General features: G+C 45.3%; 1 protein-coding gene across 3 annotated transcripts in view; it reads right to left on the bottom strand.

Annotated features, from left to right (window-relative positions):
• Positions 1-24,181, bottom strand: part of il1rapl1a (interleukin 1 receptor accessory protein-like 1a) — a 120,960-nt gene that overhangs the window by 12,079 nt on the left and 84,700 nt on the right. For all 3 annotated transcript variants that reach the window (XM_040201588.2, XM_040201594.2, XM_040201592.2), the window contains exon 7: positions 382-514. In XM_040201588.2, the coding sequence (XP_040057522.1) occupies positions 382-514 (133 nt within the window). The remainder of the gene's footprint in view (positions 1-381; positions 515-24,181) is intronic.

Raw genomic sequence — 24,181 nt, 5'->3', positions numbered from 1 at the left:
GTATTTGTGTGTGTGTCTGTGTGGCTTTTCCACAGCAGCGCTGGTGAATGCAATGAGGCGTGTGACAAATAATCAATGTGAAACTGCAGTACAATACACAGGAACCAAAATTGTAGCATGTGTTTATATGATTATACGGTATGAAGCCCTACTGAGGCAAACACTGCTCATCATTTCAAACTTGTACTGGGAAATGTGAAAGCATTTTTTAATGCATTTAATAAATAGTATTACTCCTGTAGTTGAAATTCCCATTTCAGGGGTGTGTGCTCAAACAAGCGACATTGGTGTCGTCCATTTTCCAGCGAATGTATTTACGCCTCCTATTAATCCCTCATTAGTGCCGTGTCCTGCGAAATCAACTCCAGTAATGTTTCTTACTTGATGTCGCTCTCCTGGATCCTCTCTTCGTCCAAGTCCTCTATGAACTTCTCTCCCTTCATCCAGTAGATGAGTGGGCTGACGTCACCGCTGTAGCCGAAAAACGCCCGGCAAGTCAGGTTCAACGCGCTTCCTGCAAAGACAGGAGGCGACAGGTCGTCACGCTCGATTGTCCCGTAGGCCTGGGAAAGATGTGACACTCATGCGCACAACACACTCGACATTGCACCACGTGTCTGCCAGTGAAAGTCAGGGACAGCAACAGGAACAATCATTTGGTCGGCGACGTGTGCGTTCAAAATATGTCAGTTGAGCGCAAAATGTCTTCACTTTTCTTTTTTAACATTTTCAAGAATGTCAGAAAAGGTTTTGATTTGTCTGCCGAAAGCTCACAGTACACTTTGTGAAAGTAAACAGTAACGAACACACGAGGGCAGTCAAGAGCTTCCAACAACCCCCCCCCCCCCCCACCCCTCGCCCCCCTTGAGACAGTGCGTCCGAGAGAGCGAAAAAAAGGGCAAAAGGAAGCGAGAGGAGGCTGACGGCAACGTTATTTTATTTAGCGCAGTCGGGTGTCGATATGTGGAAGAAGGAGTGATTGTCACGGAGGAGCCAAACATTGTCCTTGTTCAGTGAATTGATGGATTATCTCTCTAGTCAGAAGAGAGGGCAAGTACCCTGACTGGAAAAACTGATCCTTAATGCACCAATTACAAGATTCCACAAAAGAAACCTTTACTGGTGGTAAAAAATGTAATGTAACATGTAGCCCTGCTGTCAGCGGATCACAGCTAGCAAAGAGGCCCCCCCTTCCCACTGAGCTATGCATGTATTATGCTGAACATAAAGACGGAGCACCTCTTTGCTCTGTATTCCTCTGAAGTGGCATTGTGGAAGGGCCCGGGCGGCGCAGCGGTCACATGCTGATGCCTCTTGGGGGAACCGCACAGCGACACGTAGACAACACACCGACGAGGGAGGCTCGTCGTGCAGCTCGTACAGCAAACTGTGATTTTGGGGAGCGCCGGCGGAAAGGCGTGGCGGGGAAAAGGGGCTGGAGGAGATGCTTCTCACTGTTCAACCGCAGGGTTTTATTTGCAGGTGTGCAAGGTAAACCGCGCTGGTATCGGGCATGAATTCAGTAATCCTGCTTAGCGTGTGACAGCACCATGGACAGCTCCCCCCCAGTCAGTGAACGATGTGAAGGCAATAGAAGGTAAACGAGAGCACTTAACTTGAAGCTGCAGTAATGGCGGTGTTTGAGTAACTGCTTCTGCGTCCCGTTTCACTTTTGAGGATGATCTCTGAGTCTCCTGCACTCCACTAACAACACCGCGGCTGTCTTCCACGGGCCATAGTCGCACGTTTTCACAGCAAAACCGGCCTGGTTGTTTTTAAAACAGTGCTGTGATTGAACCCCCCCCCCCCCCGCCCTCAAGCCAGACGCAGCTTCAAAAGATTCCAGTAGGTCATCTCTGCACAAGGAAAGTTTTAAGGCGTGCAGGAAGGGAAGCGGGAGGACACCCGGGAATGAAGCGACGGTGTTTTCTGTGAGGAGCAGCGGCTGACATTTCCAAAGTTCAACGGACACTCTCAGCTTGGTATTTGTACCCAGCCGGGGTTCACGGAGGCTACACGCTGTACCTACAAAATACCAACCTCCTTTGTGTGATTACAACACACACACACACACGCAGAGGTTTTTGTGACACTTGACTGTCATATTCGATCATTTGTGTAGGAAAAGGTGCCAAGTAGACATACTGTGCAAAGTACACGCTATATATCTATTTGTGTGCAACACATTCAGCTCCCCGTTTATAAATCTCCCCCCATGCTGTTAGTTTATCCCAGAGATCAATTGCAAACTAGGAATGTCATGCTGCCGGCAGTCGCTGCCTGGAGAGGAAGTCTCCACTGAGCTCCCTGGGAATCACAGGAAATTGTTGAAGGCCTCATGCTGCCTTATTCTAATCCAAGTGCAGCACTCCCCAGAACTCCCTCGCAGCTGCTTTAGTTACTCCCTCCACCACAACAAACGCCAGTGGGCGGTGTTACACCTGCAACTTCACCAGCACGACGGCTGGACGTTGTGTTCCCATTTGTCGTTTTCACATTTAGGCCCATGCCAAAGCTTTTCTAGGCGTAAAGATAACGTGTTTTATTTGGCAAAACAACACCAAATAACTTGCATTGGTAGCTGTTTTAGAGCTTCATCATCAGCAGATGGAGAATGTTATCATGGATTTATAGAGTTTTGAGGAACTGCTGTTTACAAGCCTCCTGATATATGGTTACCACACCATGGCAACCACCAAATACCACGTAAGCCATTCCAGCTTTACAGACAAGTACTTTATAATGATGGCCTAGAAAATGATAAACTGGATATGTTGAGGACAGGGTAGACTGCTATTTCGTATACATCTCTAATATGAATAGTATATTCAATTATATCCTCCGCTTATGTTAGACCTTCCCCTCCCTCTGGGTTATTCTTTTTTCCCCCAGAACATTCTAGTCTTGACATAACTATGCATTCACAGCATGTGACTACTGCTGCAGTCTAAATCAGCAGGCTCAAGAGCAGTCGAGCAGGTGACAACAATATCTCTAATATTTTGATGACTGGTCATTAGCCTCTAAGCCAGCAAACTACTATGATGTCAAGTTGCTTGACGTTGGAGCAGATGGTAGGAAGTCTATTAACCAGGGCTGGAACAACGAGGTGAATAATTCTTCACTCTATCAAGTTAAAGAGGAAGAGCCGCTTTTTGAAAACTGTTCTCTCCTGCGGTCAAACTCAACAGCAGTATCATTATTATTATTATGGTCGATTGTTATTCCAGAGCAGTCTGAAACCTTTGCTAACTCACAAAAGCGGTGTTGACTTTAACTGATCTTGAAGGTGTATTATTACCAAAGAGCATGTGATAAGGTGACAACGCGCACAGACCAGACCAGGGAGTAATCAGTCCTAATGAGCGTGTGTGTGTGTGTGTGTGTGTGTGTGTGTGTGTGTGTGTGTGTGTGTGTGTGGAGGAGTAAAGGGCGACCGCCACGGGTGTCAAGCAGAGGAATCACATGCACGTCCCAAAAACCTGGGTAATTAAGGCACTCCTCCTGATTTTGAAGATGTTCACAGGCGGCGATGAGAGCCAAAGAACGTTAAACTGTGAACTTGAGCCTTAGAGAGGAACCATTAAGAGCACAGCACAAAAATAAAGTCAAAGCCACAGTGACTGTGACATATCGAGCGCACATGCTCACACGCGCTGCCTCCAGAAGCGCTTCACCCAGCTGAGCAGGAGATGTGACTATTCAATAAGTGTTATGGAGATTTACATCAAGACAGAATATGCATTCTGAAGAAACAGATGTTTAACAATTCAACCTTTGGAAAATATATCATCTAGTACTCTAGGACTACTAGGAAGTACTCTAGGAATCTAGGACTTCAACGAACAGTAATTTCCCTCATCCTATAATCTCTGTATTATTTTCTCAATCAATCAATGTTCAATGTTCGTTTTTGCCAAACATTAGCCTATATGTATTTTCACAGATATCTGATATTCTTCAGGTGAAAACTCAAGTCCATCACTGTGCCATTTTTTGAAGTTCACAAATAACTGTGCTGTTGCAAGACTTGGCAAGATGTGGTGTGAAAGCTTTCCCCCCCGCTGACTTGTACAGCACAGGAGCATGATTAAGTGTTTCCATGACTGCGTTCCTTTATGCGTGCAGATCTTTGTGTGTTGTTTCTGCCTTCATGCCTGCGTGGGTGTGGAACAAATCCATGTAATCCGAGTGATTGACATCCTCCCCCTGGCTGAGAGTTGGTCACAGGGCCTGATTGAAATGAGATTTAAATGCACCCAACCTGCTTGGATCAATTCTAAACTTTAGCGTTAGTGCGGTTTGTTAAAATACACCTTACAGTTTGTTCATAGGTGCAGCCACCTTGATATATGAAAAAGAGACATGCCTCAACGGCGCTCTTCTTCAGGTCTCGTCTCAAACTTGCATTGATTAAATGGTTGCAATTGGAGGAATTAAAAGCAGAAGCGAATCGTGTCTCTGCACCTACTCATCTTGCACCAATAAGTGCATTCATGTCTAGTGAGAATATAAACAGAAAACCATATGACGGCTTTCCAAAAAAACACATAAAAGAAACACAAATATGAAACACATACATTGGCTCTCTTTATTACATACAAATGAATGATTAAATGAATGAAGGGAGCGACCGCATTCAGAAAGCCTGTGAAACGACGCGTGCTCCAGGGTGTCATGGATTTGATTTGCATCAACCCTCGGTGCACGTTTAGCAGATTTCACAGTGTTTGGGATAATAAGGCTTCACGGGGCTGGCACAGGGATTCACACAGAGCAATACTCTGCAGGCCAGAGGAGGGGGAGACAAACCTCGCACAGAAAACACTCTGCAGACGCTGTCCAAACCCGGCACAGATGCACGGCGCTCAGTGAGATTGACAGATACGCAGACAGAAGAGCAGATGAATGGACAGACAGGCAGGAAAAAAGAAACAATGAACCGACGCGCATGCAAACACGATTACAAATGAACAGGCGCGCACTTGCACGTCAATGTCATCTCTGTCTCATCTTATTTCTTCTCCCAGAATCCACTGAATAGGCCCGTTGTCTCTCACAAGTCACTGCTCGTGGCGGAGTTGGAGAGCGCGTTTCCTTGTGTGCGCCAGCAACCGCCGTATGTTCCTCGACGAATAGGCGACGCTATGTAGTGCTTTTTGAATAAGTCATAGTGAGAAGGTTCGATGTTTCATAACACGGTCTGGTGTTCATCACAACCCCGCTGTTCACTCAGCGCTTCGTTTCTTTCACCAGAAGAAACACCGCATGTTGGCGTTGCCTCCACCCCTGAAGAGCACTTTGCACGTTTGCTTTGCTTGGATTTCCTTGCACCGAGTTGCAAGTTTGATTTAAATAGAGCGAGCTGAGATGTTGGCATTTTGTTAAAAAATAAATCTATTCAGCTTCATTAAAAACAGCACTAATTTTGGAACTTTTCACATGTGCATGTCAGCTGGATCCCAATTGCATTTAAGCTGATATGACGTAGTACACATCAGCTTCTATAATTGGAAAAGCCTAGCCGGAAATTGCTGTGATGAATACCTAAACACCAAAATAAACACTCCAGCCCAGTCAATCATAATTGTCTCTGACTCTGAAAGGCGGGAGATGTTGAGAGTGTGCGGAGAGATGGAATGTAAAAAAGTTTTTCCACTTTCTAACATTATTAGACATTGTAATTAGAAGAGGAGTCTCTAATTAACATCTCATCACGTCCTGTGGACTGCCTGTTCCGGTCAGTCATCCCCTTGGCGGACTAATTCCAAAAACATGACGTTGCCAAGGGAAACAGCTGCATGTATCGTCTCCGTTTTATTGTCTCTGAAAATCTCTGTGTTGTTTTTAAGAGCACGCTTATCTGCAATGTGACACACGCGTGTAATACAATTCTTGTTCCATGATTATTGGCTTCAACACTGGCTCTGATGTTTTGCCCATATGTGCACGTTTCAAACTCACAGCGTGGCAGACGAACGTGAAAACAGCTTTTGAGTGACTAATTCTCAACAACCATAAAGCTGGAGAGCGAAAGCCCAACTGCCAAAGGACGCCGCCATAAGAAACATCAACAGCTGACTACACTTCTCGTTAATAGGCTCAATTATGAGGAATTGTCATTTGTTTTGTTTCAATTAAACCAGCTGTACACAAATATCGGCGGACAACAAAGCATTGTTGAATTGGATGAGTCAGGAGTCAAGAGCCAAAATAATTTAGGAAAATTGTAAAACAAGTCTTTAGCACAAGAAAATGCTAAGTAACGTGCTTTCGATCGACTGCTCTTATGTGAATATCAGGAGTAAAGTGCATCGAGAACCGTTAGTGGTGCTAATGGCCACTGCAGAAGAAGACGGCGCAATGAGATAACACAATTAGAAGAATTGAACACAAAAAGTCATCTGCTTTTGATTCTGTGACGTATTTGTTGCTGTATGTTTACAACTTGCCTTACTGTCTCTACTCGATATTGTTAATACGTTACAGTGGAAGAACCCACTCAATCTACTCTCCATTGCGGGAGCCATTTTTTCTCACGCATTACGACCACTTTGCGCTGGTTGTTGCAGTGGCCCGATTATATTTAGACATTCACCCATGCTACTGCTAAATAGCGAACCGTTGGCATCCTAATGGCTTTGGTTGAGACTTGGTTGGGAAACAAGCAAGAGCAAACCTCATCGGATCACACTGTCTGTAAGACATCTACGCATTGCTGATGAAACGGTCTTTAAATGTGAAAGATACAGCAGCCATATATATATATATATATATATAATACACACACATGTGTGTGTATGTGTGTGTCTCTGAAGGAAGAGGGAGAGAGAAAAAATGGAGTTCGTTAGATTTCCCGAGGATCGCCGCATAAGAATCTGATACAAGTCCTGTCAGTCGTGATTCTTCCCCCACAAGGTGTGAAACAAGCATGAAGAAGTGAACGCTGTGCTGTGTAATCTTTTTTTCTGCACACAGGAAGGATAAGAGAGCAAACGAGACGAGCAATAAAAAGACTCAGGTGGCTTGAACAACAATATTGTGAGGTATTTCAAACTCTTGTGGCGTATATTTGAGACTGTCTTCTGGCTATGTGTGCCCGTGAGTTTGTTTGTGTGCGAGTCTGCTCAGCGTAGCGGATGGAGGCACGTCCATCTGCGCGGCTAAAAACGGATGGATCACAATATGGAAAGTGGCCATGAAGAAATTCCCCCGTGCAGGTTTCATAGGATAAGCTTCAGATTCAGTGAGATGAGATGGGGCGAGGCAGAGTAGCAAGGAATAGAAAAAACAAAACCTGAGCATCGACAAAATACGTTGAACGACAGCTAGTCGGCATGAACAACGACCCCGAGCCGATCCTTGAAATCTCCTTCCAATCACTAAAAAAATCCGATCCAGCTTCGTTTTGTTTATCTATTGTTATAGCATGGCGGCGGGGTGACAGGCTGGGGGGGGGGGCGGGGGGGGGGGTTGTCGCCTCCAGGTTACCATGACGACTCTTACTGTGCTGGGAAGGCTCTGTAGGATCTGTCAGAACCAGAAAGGTAGTGTCTCATGTTAGGGCCACTGTGGCTTTGTGCCGATGGCGAGCGGCGATCAAAGCCGGCCTGAACGGGAGGACGACCACAACGTCTCCTACAACCAGCAAAAGATCCCTCTGGCGCGGAAACCCGTGTCCTTCTTGTTCACGGCACAGCGGTGACTTTTTTACTCTACTGCATTGCATTGAGTGGGGCCGGTCGGCGCAAGGTGGGGGACCGGAGGCGCTGAGCGCCACAGTGAGAGACTGGATTGGAGGACTTGTGAAGAATAAATGGAGGAATGATTAAGGGCCATGAGAACATGAAAGAGTCGGGGCCCCTCTCCCTCAGCCGCTCTCCTGTTCTAATGCCGCCGCCTCTCAAGAGACAAGCCCCTAATTACCATCACAAGCCTGAGAGCTTTTACCGGAGGACAATCCTGCTTCCTTTCCTCCCTGACGCTCCTTCTCCCCGTTTGTTCCGTGGCCCCTGATGATCCATCAGGGGAATGTCGGCCTTTTAATTACCGGTAAAAATGAAAGCCTTTTTGAACAGGTAGTTTGTGCCCCCCTTTCCTCAGCTAATTGTCCCTTTTTGATGACATAATAAGTCCTCTGTCCAAGGCCGCTATACCGCGAGTAGGACTAACGCTTTGTCTTTCTGGCGATGTTATACTGACTGAAGGAGCAACATCAGCGATTACTATATGACTATTATAACATTAGTATAACATTCCAACCATGCTGCTGACTCGTGTCTTTCGAATAAGACTTTTGTCTTTCTGCACGCTGGCTAGCTGTAATTCAGACATTTAGGCACCACTGTGTCTTATTGTCTCGGTCACACACCCCTCATCCTCGCTGCAGGCTCCACGTGCTCCTTTTCTTTTATGCCTCTTGTGTTTTTCCCCACCGCTGTGGGCTCATGTGAGATCTCTTTTTATGGCCAATGCGAGACCAATTTCACATCAGTGACACTAGGAATCATTCTAAACTCTGCCTTTCAAAGGCATTTAGGAAGCCGTGGGCAAAATTACCGCTGAGCAAAAAACACATCTTAAAAATTGAAAAAAACTTAATGAAAATGACAACGGAAAAATAAAAAACAGTGAGTGGTGGAGGGAAAATAAAAGTATAAACGGTGCAGCGAAGCAGAGCACCAGTGGGAGGAGGCCGTGAGTGGCCCGTGTCCAGGGGGCTGGAGGCCAATTAAATGGTGTGATTTGAACACTGAGGAACATCACTCTAACGAACGGCCCACGAGAGCCCGGCTGCAGGCGCTGACCCACTGACCAGCAAACCATCTGATGCCAAGCTAACTCAATCAAAGCCAGAGCTCACTAACCAAGATCAGGGCACACCAACCCGGACTAGCCCCCATTAGCCCCCATACAGCGGCGGATAACCCTGTTCACAGAGCTACTAACAAAAAAGTGCCCATTTCCAAACTGAGAAGAGTAAAGGAGCGCTTTGGAACGATCTTATCAACTAAACAGAGAACAAGATGATCAGCTAAATAATCATACAGATTTGTCCCCCCCCATGATAATTTCCCTTCGAACATAACGGTAACCTCATCAATTTATAGCCTCCTCAATAACCAATTGGTTTATAGTTTTGAAAATCAATTATCTTATTATCTAATTATTGTATCTGATTTATTGTCCTCAATCAGTATTTAATCCAATCCGGTTCCCCGCATTCCACATCTGCTCACACAACACTTCCTTCCTCTTCCCTTATTTGAAGGGAAATTGTTCCTGCACACGTGCATCTACGTTCATCGTGAAGAATCAGGAGTGGGTTTTTTAGCAGGGGGTCACAGATGTGCTTTGGTTCCGATTTACAGTGTGTGAAGGAGTAACTCTGCAACAGCAGAGCGTGAATGTCATTGTGTTCCCGAAAAATCATTCATGCATGTTGAGTGTATTAATTAACAAACAGTAGCTTAAATAAAATACACACACTGATAACTGTGAGATTGAAATGATTAACAATCACGGTTTCAGAGTTGAAGCTTTTGTTTCTGATGGCATTTCCCATAATCCACAACAATGTAGAGACATCATATAGAAATAGAGCGGATCAAACCACTAGATGAGAAGAAATGTGCCTAACTTAAAACACATGAAGGTAACTTATTTGCAGTATAATAACAATACGACTATATGTCCTACATGTAATCATTTTATGCACAAACTGTGATTTTTATTTTTTTGCAAATCCTCTGGAGGTTTACACGCAGCTTTACACCGATACTCTGACTGGAGAACTGCAGATCCAAGGAGTTCATTGACTATTTTTCTTTCATCTCCTTTCTCCATGCAGAAGATCACATATCTCCACTTCCTGATTCCTGAACACAGAAACCCTCCCTAGTGCTTCTTTTTCCTCCAGATATATCACCCCTCCACTTTGCAGCTAACCTCTTCCTGGGTTGCTATCTCGCTATTTCCTCCAACCAAAGCTTTGGCTTATCTTCCAATTCCGAATATCCTTCCAGCCCCCCTCTGCCTTTTTTCTCATCACCTGCCTTCTGCTTCTTTTACCGCACATCCCTCCACAGACATGGACACAGCCCTCCTCCTTTCTGTGACACAAAGGGGTGGCCGCCCCTCTTCACCCCCCCCCACCTCTGTGTCTTATCGCACCTCCAGCACTCTGTCCTCGCTGCTGTCACCCTCTGGTTTTGATACCCGACCCTCAAATCTCAACACGCCACTTCTGCCACCTTCGATTGAGGCCGAGACGGACACATCAGCCTCGCTACCCTTCCTCCCTATCTTTATTTTTCTGTTTGTCTCACACCTCACTCGACCCCCCCCCGATGTCATCTTGTTCTTTTCCCTCCGTCATGTCGCCATCAACCAACCCAGCAAGCGCATGTCCGGCGAGGTTTGTACTTTTGAGTGGGAGTGCAGATTGAGCTGCAGCCGCGCGAGGGCTGTGTGTTGATAAATCTAAATCAAGGCTGACAAATGACTCGTGCCAAGTGGGCTGGAGACTCTGGACTGGGGCTCCGGGGAAAAGAGAAATGTTTACACGCTAACACAGGCAGATTATGTCCCCTGCTACAATGAAAGCACGGGGATCATTTTACTCTGGCAAAATACCTGTGGGATCCGCGCGGAGCTGCTCCTCAGGATGACTGATCAGAGTGGCGGCGGGGGAGCTGGGAAGCAGGCGAGTGCCTTAATTACCCCAATGATTTCCTTTAAGAAGCAGGCTGTGTTTGATTTGTGTGTGTGTGTGTGCGTGTGTGCACCTACACAATGTATGCTCCATCATGGCATCGTGCAGGAGAGCTCCCATCAATCAGTGCACCCTTGTCTTCAGAAGAGATTAAATAAGAAGCACTGCACAAATCCTTACAGCGATGGTTCATCATCCATTTTTGTTGTGTCACTTTGACAGTAACTTTAAAGGGGACGTATTGTGCCCCTTCACCACAACTTGATGTGGTCGTTTGAGGTCTGAATGAAATGTCTAAAACATCATTTGGCCGAAATACCATAAGTATCATTATTAACGGCACCCTTTTCAGCCTAAAGCAGCTCTGCTCAAAACGACCTGTTTGAGGTCTTAGTGTTAATGAGCCAGCTAACCCCCCACCCCCACCCCCCGCCCCCCACCAGCCAAACTGCTCGGCATTGCATGCCCCCCCCCCCCCCCCCCCGTGTCATCATGAAATGTAAAAAACTAATTATAACGTGCCACATTAACGTGTAGAAGACATATCAAAGTGGAATTTTCTTAATATGTCCCCTTTGAGTTCTGCTGCGCTGAGGCTGTCACATGGAATACGTCCTACAGAGAATCCTCCCCCAAACTTGCCAGGACCTCATTTTGAACACATCAAAACGCAATACATCATAATCAAATTTTCATTTTTATCATAACAGAATATAATATCTGATTTCAAAAGTTACAAAATATCATATATGCGGAATCTTTTGCACAGTGTCCTGTATTCCGTCACGCTTCCATGTACATTAAAAAACAGCCCTGTATTGTTTACCGTACGGGTATAATAAACATCCATCAAGTCTTATAAAAACTCTTTGTTTCATAAAGTAGTTTATTTTCTATTATATATTTAATGGTTTTTCACCCAGAGGGTAATTAAAATATTGTTTTGTTGTTATTATTAATGACTTTGGTGCAATGCTCTATTAACTTGATTCCAAAGATAGATTAACCGACTCATTCCATTTACAGGTCTTTGGCAGAGTCAATACATGTTTAAGCCCAGGTGTAGAATATGTTACGCTATATACGTTCTAATTATTGTAAAGGAATTCTTTTTCAGCTGTGCAGCTTTTTACAGTAAATGTCTCTAGAGAACGTGGGGAGGACATCTCGACATTCTGTTCTTTAGATTTGGGATCAAATTCAACAATGATTATTTAATTTTCTGTTTTTCGCTTTACCTAAACTACATTTATATCAATCAATATATATTTGATATTTGGTATATTCTGTTGATTTTTCACTATGGAAAGCATAAGCATTTAGGTCAAGATTAAAAAAAATGTAATGTGCATAGAACATTTTCTGATTTTAGCTGTGCAGTATTTGCATGATATGTGCATATTGGAATTGTTATAGAATCATTTTTTACAGAAACTATGTAAACAGGTAGCATTCGAAGGGTTACATAAGTGTAGATAAGTGTCTCAAAATGAATCCACGGTATATATTAAAACCCAGGACATCTTCAAAGATAAATATTTGCCCAGTGGTGAAAACACAGCCTCACTAATCACAATGTGCAATCTTGAAATGATGAACAAGGTCCATTCCATCACCAAACTCCACAGCAGCCTGGATTTGCCCGTGGTCCGCTGGGCGAGTGGTAATTCCACGCCTGACAACAGAAGTTGGGCCTTATGGTTGACTCTAATTGATTCCATAAAGACACAGGTATTACCAGCGTGGTAATTCATTTTAGAGACAAGTGGTCCTGAGATGCACTCAGAAAAATAAACAGCCAGCCATCACGGCCGTGTGCCTTTGAGAGTGTGCCTAAATGCTAAATGTGCATCATACTAAGTACACTATGCTAAGGTCACATTTCAATGCCTCCAAGGCAGCTTTAGCTGGGAGACGCCAAACACACACACACAAGTTGAGATTATAAAATAACCCTCAGGCAGGGATCAATCTGCGCTCAAATAAAGACGGATATGAAACTTCTCGCCTAGCTTGTTAAAATCCATGACAAGCAACCCTGTACTCACTGGCTCTGCTCTCAAACAAAACAGCAATATTTCAAGTCCCCCAGCTCACTGTCTACTCTCTCATAATGACGGAGTTCTCGCACAGGTGGGCGGTGTCCTAAAGAGTCCTAAAGCCAATTAAATCTGATATGACATTGCTTATAATGTATTTTAGTGTAAGTGACCACGTCCAGCTGGGAGAACAAACGGATCAAATCGCAAGGTGAACTCCCTGATTTCTAACTGCAGGACCATGTGCTCGCGGTGGCTTTGCTGGTGGTTTTAATAATCAGCCCCATCTCATTGAACACAGAGAGCGAAAGAAAAAGAGAACACCAAATGATACAAATTAGTATTTCTAAAGGCTGGGATGTGAGAGAAGACTGGAACAATTACGTGAGTGGTGTGAGAGGAAAAAGACAACCTATTCCTTTTAAATAAATACAAACTAAGTGGCTACCGAATGGAGACTAAAATCGGCCTCTGTCAAGAAAAACGTTCAACAAGCTAACTGGCTGCTTTTTGGTATCCATCACAAGTCTTAAAGACTGTCATTGCAGTTCAGCTACATGTGCTCATACCACAAGCGTTTGCCGGTTTGCAAAGAAAAGTTTGACTCAATGCAATGCAGTTCTTCCTGACCATGATGGATGGCCAAATGCATCTGCAGTATTCATGAGCATTTTAGCACTGAGCATTTTATTTTAGCACGTGCCAATGCAGTTGATGAGCAGGGTGCAGGAGAGACGTGTTAATGCCGAGGGTCCAAATACGAAACACTGACAAGCACAATATCAGCCAATTCCTATAGCCTCAGCTTTTCCTTGTCCTTTTCCTGCCCTACAGTAATCCGTCTTGGCCGGCCCACCTGTTCCAACCCCCCCAGTAGCATATACACGTACGTATACAGTATATGCACACAGGTAGCAGCCCACTTTGAGTAATGCCCTGTAAAGATGGGTGGGGGGAGAAGGTCAGGAGCAGGAAATAAATAAGGGGCAAAAGAGAGAGCGGTTTAAGAGGGGGAAGGTCTGCTGTTCTGAATGATGTATAGGCGCATGAGAGTACGGGAGGACGAAATGGGAGTTTGGAAGCCGTTCGTATCTGTGAACCGCGAGGAACTCTATTAAAGCGGGTGTGTCCTTCTCAGATTGTTCAAAAGTCTGAAAGGGGAACAACTTTTCTGCATCGCAGAATTAAAAGTACACCTTTTGTCCGCTTTACATGTGCCTTAGTTGTTTTTAATCAACCCAATGATGGCGAAACCCATTATACCCCGCGGGAATCCCCCCCCCCCCCCCCCCCCTCGGTAGCTCTGATTGGGCCGATGGTTCAGTGTTTTTATTATTTCCTACAAACCCTCTGCTGCTAGCGCACAACCACTGCAAATGTAAATGCTGACGTCATGCTATCAACCCTTTCATCACACCCTGTCTTTCACACAAAAGACAACTGGGGACGTTTCAGTCTAATTAACCCGGGAGTCTATCAAATATGAAAGGTTGAAAGCAGAAACAGGTGAAAGACCCCGTAACGTGGGATCTAGGTTGGATTAAACACAATAGCTTGAGGCAAACCTGAACATGGATCCTTTGCCTGTGTGTCTACATTTTGTGATTCTCTGATTGATCTCATTCTGTTGAGAAAAAGAAAACATTCAGTCCTCAGACTGTTGCCGATGCTGTAAACATTTTACATGCCGCTTGAAGCAGATAAATAAAACATTACAACTCAAAATGTAGTTTCCTTATGAAGCTGCATACCAGCATCATATGCAGCCAATGCAGGAGTTAAGATGCAAATGAAGTCACGCTGCTCCAACGCTGGCCAGGAGGAGGGTTCATCCTAAAAAGCACACCAGAAAAGATAGAGAAAACCTGCACGTCCTGACAGTATGATGCCACCCTCTTCCCCACAGCGTTCAATCCTCTGCTTCTGCCACTCACTCTGTCCCTTCACTTCTAGTTCCTTCCCTCCTTCCCACCACATTGACTGCGGGCATTTAGTCTGTGTGGAATCTTGCCGCAGTACTCTCTCAGAATGCTAATATGCTGGGCTGATGTGGGTCAGGACTTAATCCTGTAAAAATGATTATCGCCGCGCGCCTGGAACTTCTTCCCTAGGATATCATTACCATTCTGTACTTTTCCAACACGCTGCAATGATTCCCACGAAGAAGAGCACATCACTGCGGAGAAACCGGAACAATCTAAATGAAAACGATATGTTGCAGCATCCAACTGGGGGTCTTTCCCTTTGTGTGTGAATTGGCAGATCCCGTGTGTATGATATGCGTATGCACGCGTTGTATTAGGTTATGTTATTATGTATTATGCAGCATGCATATACTGTAGTATGTACACAACATGGGCCCACTTCACTTTGCCTTCACTTTGACACAAACTGTTTTGATACCAAGTTGATGGGCAGAATGGGCACGCTTTTTGTTTTACATTATTTTACACAGTATTTGTTTTATCATAAAACAGCCCTGTGGAAAAGTGAGAACAGGCAAAGGCCGTGGCTGGACACCACTCGTCTCCACTCGGCACAAGTTGAGCAATCCATTAGGACAAGAGGTGAGCGATTTGGCATATGAACCATAAAAGAGATATGTCGACTTGTGGCCGGAAAGCTGCTGTTCCCCCCTGACCGGCAGGAAGAATCTCGACAAAGAAAGTGAAATAGCGTCTCCGCCACTGAGGTTCCCCTCGAGGAAAGCCCCTTGAACCCACCCGCTGCTCAGGGCGATGCAGCAGAGGAGAGCTGCGCCTCTCTCGGTGAATCTTCCCCATTAAATAAAAAAGGCCACCAAAGAACGGCCCACTAGTTTAGCTGCTCCGCCTTTTACATTGTGTCACTGTGATGCATTATTTTTATCGGCATTGTGGCAGCGTCTCTCAATCCCACAGAGGGCTCTCGCCGATGTGGCTGTGGAGAAAGACGTGAATGCAGAAATTGGGTAAATGCACAATGCATCAAACAAAAGCAACGGTTCTTTTATGAGGCCTGGCGGCGTGCTTCTTTTGGCATGTGTGTTCGTCTCCTTGCGTGTGTGCTCACTGGCGCCTGTCAATTCACATAGGTGAAAAGCCAAGCTACCTGCGGAGCGTGGGGAATCTGGGTAACGGAAAAGTTATTTGTTTCACAAATAGAGTTAAGCCAAAAGGGATTTCCTTTGTTATATTGGAAATAGCACGTCCACACATGAGCAACCACACATAGAGGAAGAGAGAGACGCAAAGAGACAAAGACAGCGCTGAGCGGCAACGTGCTGATGCAATGCCTGTTTTTTTTGAGGAAACTCAATGTCTGCTTACAATGCGGATGAAGACTCTGTGCTGTCACCCACACGGTTGTGAAAAGAACGCCATCTTGGCAGTGAATAAGCAGCTTAACTCCCGGGGAACTGAAAATGAGCAAAGGGGTGGATTGTCGGCAAAGGCGGGACCGGGACATGCAGCAGAGCAGACAACTAGCGTGTAGCAACCTGCTAGGTCTCCATTGACATTTCAGACCCCCCAAAACCTCTATGGTGCATTTAGATTTTTATTTCTCCCTTGCAACTGTCACTAAAATATCTAATAAAAACGTACTAATCCTGCACATTGACAAAAAGTTTATTCCTGCTGCCGAATTAGCAACTTTAACAAGGAGTCCTGTGGGCATGAACGTGCTTTTAGAGGCAGCCCCCACTGGTTGTCTGAGGAACTGGAGTTTTTTTAAGCAATGCCTTGGTAGGTCAAACTGCAGCATTAGGAAAAATATTAATTTCTATCTTAATCTCTAAACAGCCACTGAGCCAGCAAGGCCTGTCATATTAGATATGCTTACTCTTTACTTTTAATGTAATCATCAATAACTATTATCTTAGAGAAACACGGATGCCTATAGTGGGCATGAAACACAATCAATGTTAAAAAATACTGAAAAGCAAACAAAAGCAAACATGGAGGTAATCAAGGCCAAGTTCAATTCACTGCTGCGTTACAAATAAGGTCAACTTCGACCCATTTGTCTTAGATGGGGCTTGCAAATTGAAGTATAAATGTTGACCACTTCTTGGCTTTCACTTAGGCTTCAGCGGACAAAGTAAAAACTCTAACTTTAGTCACAAAAGAAGGAGCAGGTGAGGTGAATGTGAACAGTCCGGAACCGATGTGTGGCAAAGAGTGTGATGAGGAGGAAACGCCACGGAAGGGTGAAAGCGACGAGGTTTCTTGTGAAACAAGGCGCGATCCGGAGGGCCTGTTCCGCTGAAGAGACCAAGATCGGACGAGTCTCGCAACACGTACAAAAAGGTGACTAGTTTTTCTCATTTTCCAGTCGAAGACAAAGAGCTGTAATGACCCTCTCGAGTGTCAGTCTTTGATGAAGTGCGCTTCAGCCCCACATTACGCTCCACGCGATCCACAGCTGTTCTCCGCCTGCCTCGCTGCTAAAGGTCACGCGCGAAACTGCCGACGGGCAAAAGGTCATATTATCACTAATACGGGTGCATTACAGAAAGCCACTTTGCAGGCGACAAGTTTAGGAAGAAAAGTAGCGAGTTCAAAATAGAAGCAAGTGAGCAGAGTTTAGCGTTCTGCTTGATAGTTATAGAGTGCAGAGGAAGGTTTTAAAGTTTTAAACTTTTCAGAAAGACAACACAAACCTCTCTGATGTGTATGAAAGTTTATCTTTGCACCAGAAGCTGACTCAGAATTTATTGCAGGATTGAGTCATTGAGCTCCTTTCTGTACTTACGGCTCGAGTTTGATGATTTGTGATTTTTCTATATGTTAGTTTGTAACAAATACTTAATCACTAATGAGCTTAAGATTTCTCACAAGGTCATTATGCATTCATTTCCATCACACAAACCACGTTCCCGAGGGCTGTTAAGTGAGTCATTTAAGAAAAGACTTATCCGATGAAAATCTATATATAATTCAATTCAGTTCACTTTTTGCTTTAAGATTAAAAAAAATCAGCCCCATCTTTAAACTGACAAATGAAGATGCGGAGGATTAACGTGAGTCTAATTCAAACAAACTCTGCCGGCTGTTCTCCTGACAGACAGGCTCGGATGCCGGCAGGCGGCACCGGACAGATGGTGAGAGCTCGACAGGAATTCAAACAACATCTCCTCTGAGCGATGTACAGCGACAGAAACCTGAGGTGAGAGTAAGAGAGGGAGGAGTGTGTGGGAAGTTTCTTGCGGTAGTCCGGACAATGAAACACAATCTATGTAATATGATATGTAATTGTTAAATGTTGTAGGAGTCAGAGGGGCGTTACATTTAACGAGAGGTATACAAATACCGCGTAGGCGTGAGCATGAAATCACAGGTAGCCTAACCAGCATAAATATAAGCACACATGCACACAGAGCATAAACAATGACCCGAGAGACCGGATCAGAAATGTGTTGAGGAGCCAAAACCATTATAGGCTTTATTGACTATTGGAAAGATTTCTAATGCCATTTTGTATTGTATCAGGAGCCAATGGAGTGAATTCAGTACTGGAGTTGCTTAAAAGCTGACAGTTGTTAGGATATAAGGCATGAACTGCAGTCTCCAAGTAACATAGTTTTATACCTTTTTTTGCAAAGAACACAGTTAGAATTTCTCAACTTTCTGCACCGTCGAACTCCCCCAATATACCGAGGCCAACCCCAATTCTCCCTCCCAACACGGGACAGGAACTCATTCTGCCGCCTCCCTATTGAACTCTCTCCTCAGCACCCCACAACATTCTATGTCACTTGACAAAACGGCACTTAGAACCCACCTAAGTTGGCTTTTAACCTGCTATGTCACCTCTCTGCCTCGCTTGTGTTTCTCCCCCTCTAAAGGGCCCCTGAGTACCTTTTAAAGCACTCTACAAACACAACGTATCATTGTTATAATTACTATTATATGTCGCACCGTTTCTACCTGTGCAGACACTAAGCAGGCTTCGGGGATGTCTGAACAAACCAGCGGTGCCGGTATTAACGCCGCCCCCTTGAAGACGCTGCCATTTCACGCTCTGCCTGACGCTAAGCGCTTATCACAAGGAAGCGCTTTACAGCTTTCTTACGTAACACTGTGATGACAATGATGATGGTGATGACGATAATTATTATGATGATGCAGCATTTGGGGAAAACGTTCTCCTCGGGAGACTAAATCGAGTACTTTCTCTCTTTTGGTTTGAATCAGGCGTACAGAGTACATGCAGAGAGGCCGATCTCTGCAGCGGCTGCACACTTCAGCGCCTGGTGCGAAGTCTGGTGGTATTCACCTCATCCATGTGGCCAGAGGCGAGAACGCTGGAACGCATCTTCAGGCTGGAGACGGTTCGCAAGCTCGGCCCCCATTGTCGCAGTCTGCAGCCCCCGAACATAAGATCACGTGGGCGAGGCAGCGAGGACGCCGGCTGTTTATCAAAACCAATCCATACTCTTGATGTCGCATACCCATTGAGTAGCTGAGATCAATGCTGGCTCACGATGAGCCAGTTAAGTGGTATTAATGACAGCATGAATGTGCTGTTGGGACATGCGGGGAATGTTATTAGCCCACAAGAATGGCAGCGTTACAGGAGGGATCCCGAATGTTGATCCGTGGTTGAATTTGTACCAAGTATCAACACTAATATTGATCATATTGGTTTTCACTTCCCTTTAGCTGCCCTGGTAGTTTTGACAAAGACACAAAACTGCAAAGTGCTCACTTTCCCACAGGGGAGACAAAATCCACAGTTCTCAGTCGGCGCATTGGAGGGAAATCTACCAAAGTTTTTGCTTTAAAACTTCCTTTTATTTTAAGTCTCGATTGACCTTTTATCAATTGACAGTTTTGTCCTGTTTTGAAAGGACAGTTTCACCTCCGGTATGAGGAGGAGGAGGAAAGATTGCAGTTTAGTCCATTAATCGAACAACAATAACAAACTTCTGGTCATTTTTAAACAAGTGAAAGCTGTCGCTGAAGTGTAACGCAAAAAACAAGCTGAAAATAAAAATAAAACCCCTCTGGGATGATGTGTTAAGTAAATTTGAGCGAGTGTGAGTGTGCACTCGCACATGGACATAAAACACACAATCCCAGCTGCATGCTTATTGCCTGGTAACCCAAGAAGATTCTCTTTTGTGTTTCCAGAGGGGTAATTATCACCATGGAGGGTAGTTATTAGGGAAAGTAAAGCTGGTACTTAAAATGCCTCTTCCTCCATTGTTTAGTACTAATAACACATTTTAGGGGCAGAAGACAGAAGTTTAGGGGGAAGGAAACAAGTTGGTAGGAGGAAAGAGCAGAATAGAAAAGTGAGAAATAAGAAATTGCCATGCAAGAAGAAGTAACTGTGGGTTTCTCTCATCCTTTCACTGGGCAACTTACCAAGGGTTTGTTTTTTTCATGTGAAATGTACTGAGCACTTTTCTGAGTATTATCAAGAATAAAGACCTCTGTAAACTAAAAATAAACAAATCTAATTTCAGCCGGCTATAGTGGAAGAATCCCACTTCCCACACGCTATGATTGCCTCTTGACTTCTATTGGTTAAAATCATCAACGGACAATTACAAACAATCCAACAACACTTTTTATGGTAATGCAAAAATGGAGGATAATTATTCACCTAAAACGGTGTGTTTATTCATCAGACTGATCATGCACAAACCGGTTGTATACAGCGGCCGCCGCTCTGCTCCGCAGTAGGTTTCTACTGTACGACGCGCGAGCGTGGAGGAAGAAAGAGAGCGAGGTGGATCTTAAGGGAAACCAGAAAGAAGAAGATAGAAAAAAAGTCCATTAACACAGTTGTAAATGAGCCTCAGCTATTTACCCCACGCTGGGCCTCTCGAATTACCGACTGTGTTCAGGATGCAGATTGCAGATGGCAATTAAAGATGAACCGTGTGCACAGACACACACACACACACACATGCGGGGATGTGGGCTGGCATCCACACTCCCTGAGGCAGCAGCTCGGTGCAGATCTACTGATCTCCATAGCAACATTGACTGCCGTGGGCGATGGTGACGTCATGAAGATTGATTGTCATAAAAAAAAAGGCACAGTACAGCAGAAAGAGGGCAACTGTAGAAGAGGTGTTTGCTAAAGTGCAACAGCGTTGCCCGCGGCTCCCAGCTGGAGGTCGTCTTTGGTTAATGAAGAACAGGCGTATGCGAGGGGCCTCGGCTGGGCCCCAAACACTCGTCGGCTCGGCCCTCCTTCCTTGTCTCTGTTCACAGCCCTGAATGATCTCCCTCTCCTTCACCCCTCACTCGACACCGAGGCTTGGTGTGGCGTGGTGAGTAACTCCAGCGTCCAGATAGAGCGTCCCGCCGGCCGGAAACATCAGAGAAATGAAGTTTGGAAGTTTTGTCTCGTCTTTTTCTCTCTCTCTCTCTTCACCCTGCATCGTATTATTTTTTTTTTGGGCACTTGTTATTTCTTTTCGGTTACGTAAGACAGACAGAAGTGGAGCAAGCTTCAAAGTGAATGGCAAAGCCGCCTTTTCCCCCGCTCGCTTTGGTGTTCATGCATGTCATTCCTGTGCCACCCCCCCCCCCCCCCCCCCACCCTGTTTCCCTCCATCACTCCTCCATCTTTCCTTATTACTGTACATCCATCTCTTTCTGCCTTTTGGGTCAAGTACTCAATTTCCGCTGCACTTCCTGCGTGCGGTCGCTTTGGCAAGTGGCTCTTTTAGATGCCCTCACCGCGACCAAACAGAAGTGGCAGTGACCAGAGGGGGGGGAGCAGGACCGGGCAGCACCTTGAAGCAGAGACCCTCTGAAGAGGAAGAGGGTCTTACTAGGTCCGCCTCTTCCTCCTGTCTGCCTTTGTTGTATCATACACAGTGTGATGCAGGGATGAGTGGGATGTTCTTTCTCTTTGATTACCTGTCACTGAGCCCGAGCATCAAAGGCAGACGAGGTAAGAGGCCCCATTACCCAAATCATCTCTCTTTAAAGACATCCTTTGGCTCAAAAGGCGGAGAAAGTCTTGCCGGTGACTGATTTAACACAACTACTCTGGATGGCCTGGATAGCGGTCGTGTTATAAATACTTGTACGCACACAGGCATAAAGTTGAGCTCAAGCCAGAGAGACACAAAGCAGATCTGTCGCTCGTGCTGTGCGGGGACCTCGTGGACCTGACACCTCATGCAGCTGACACACCAAACAAAAGGCGCTGACAAGGACCCAAGACACGTCACCTCGCGTCTTCCAAGTAGCACTTAACCCGCGGCAAAGGCCGCGGCAGACAATCTTGCCAACCTGCGGAAAATGTTGATGTTAACAACATGGTGCTAATTTGATGTAGAAGCCTTCCGCAATATAAACCTGGAAATAAACCCTAACGAAACGGTCTGCTGCCTCCTGGAGTCATGACGCTCACTGCTTTAATACACAAGAAGATTGGATTTGAATGAAATGGAATGCAAATCAAATCCTTTGCAGACTGAGCGGGGTACGAATTGAGGAATGTGTCTGATGCAAAGTTGGCAATGTCGCGGTAAAAGTTTGGCTTTGCTTTGCTACGCTGATTTTGTGCTGCCATGGGAGAAAAAACAACAACAAAGGAGAAAGCAAACAAAGGTTGAAACCACCGATTCACTGGGCGGAGCAGCCGGGCAGACGGCTCTCTGTAGGCGACGGCCTGTGCCGCCAACATGTCGAATCGACTTAAAGGCCGCTGACGAGGTCTATTAAAACCGAACACACCGCTAAAACCGCGCCCGCTCAAAGTCAGCGGCCGACAATGTGACGTCTGAGAGGAGTACGAACCAGGAGCCTGGTGGGACTCCAGCGAGGGCTGTCACCTTGCACCGTCTTACCGTCCTCACTGGCTGTGATGAGCAACGTTAAGGCAACGAAAAACAAGCAGCCGTACGCGATGCGCAGGTGGGCGTCGGGGGTCTTCATTGCTCGGCGGGGCTGTTTCTGTCTCGGCCTTGGGGTGCTTCTCTCAGTGCTCTGCCTCGCTCCCTCTCCCCTCCCTGTTAGGCCTGTGTAGAGGCGCTGTTAGTTCATTTATCATGCTGCAGGCTCCGGTTCTCAGCCTGGGCCTCGTGATTAATGATGACCGTTCACACAGTTAAACATTTAGCTTTGTTTTGCGGACACACTGGTTTCCATACCGCTCGCCACCGCTTAGTTAACTCTGGGTCATTGTAGGATTAAAAACGAATTGAATGAACACACTTTTTTTCTTTATAAGAAACTGACATTTCCATAGCAACACAGACAATTGGACAAGTGCCCCGTGGCCCATCTGTGCCTCCCTTAAAGATACGTAGTACACAGTATATATGTGTACTTAGTGAATTAGAAACCTTCTTCTGATTAAAAAAAAGAGCAATGAGACTCTCAAGGCACTGAGGGAGCCATGCCCTTGTCTCTCTATTAGAATACCATCCTTTCTATCACCAACAACACTTCTCTCTTTCTTTCATATGGGTCTGAGCTGAAACGTGACAGGAACTGTAAGAGAATGGGCCAATAAAAAGCGTAATTTAGTGAAGTGACTCTGTGTTGACCTTTCATCAACTCTCCAGAGCAATGTCAATTTCAATTTCACCCCTCTCCAGGCGGAGGTTGACGTGCGTAGTGAAACAGCTAGGTGTTCTTCAATAGACTATAAGAGAAGGGAGAAGATGAAGCGTGAGCCACTTCAACAGCCTTTGGGAAATCAGTCGGTCCACGTCCTCAATGACAAATCCCTTAAAATCTCCAAGGAAGCAGGTAAACATATAATGCAGCGAAAAGAAAAGAAAGGTGAAGGATAAAACAATGTAGGAACAGATAAAAAAAAGAATGAGGGAGGTAGAGAGTAAGCACCTTGGAAAATGAGTTGTTAGAGGTTTATAGAGTGAGCTACAACGGCACATTTTTAGTTGTAATAACACTAAAAGCCACACTCACACGCACACACACATGCATCCCTGATTACTTGGATTTATGCCGCATACTTATCTCTATACAAATAAACGTTAAAAGAATGCCCGTCCTTATTGCTGGTTCCCCAAACTACTTCACCAAGGGTCACAGCAACACGTGACACAAATACCCACCTTCAAAGGGAGAGAGCCGGTCATTGCAAACAAAACGCAGCAGCTTTTTAATAGCGTCTCACTCCCCCCCCCATTGTGACAGAGGGGCTGCTGCAGCTTCAGTGACGCACAGCGGTGGCTGGCGTGCTGGCGATTAACAGCGCAGCCAGCCGGCGACCTGCGGAGTTCTAAAAAGTGGCACAACTACTTCTCGTTTTGATAGAATGTTGTTTTAAATGATTTTTTTTTTTTTTTTCATTTGAGAGGGAAAGCGATGGAGGTAATTGGGCAGGAGAGATTGGGATCAGAGTGTCACAGCGACAATGCGCGTCTATTTCTTCTGAGCCTTTCAAAAAGAGATTGCCAAATCACCGAGACACGTCTATCTCAGACGTGTGTGTTTGTGTGTGT

Source organism: Gasterosteus aculeatus, chromosome 16 (assembly GCF_964276395.1).
Source record: "Gasterosteus aculeatus chromosome 16, fGasAcu3.hap1.1, whole genome shotgun sequence".
In the NCBI taxonomy this organism is placed as follows: Eukaryota; Metazoa; Chordata; class Actinopteri; order Perciformes; family Gasterosteidae; genus Gasterosteus; species Gasterosteus aculeatus.
Note: the sequence above shows the minus strand (reverse complement) of the source record. Positions and strands in the feature narration are given on the sequence as shown.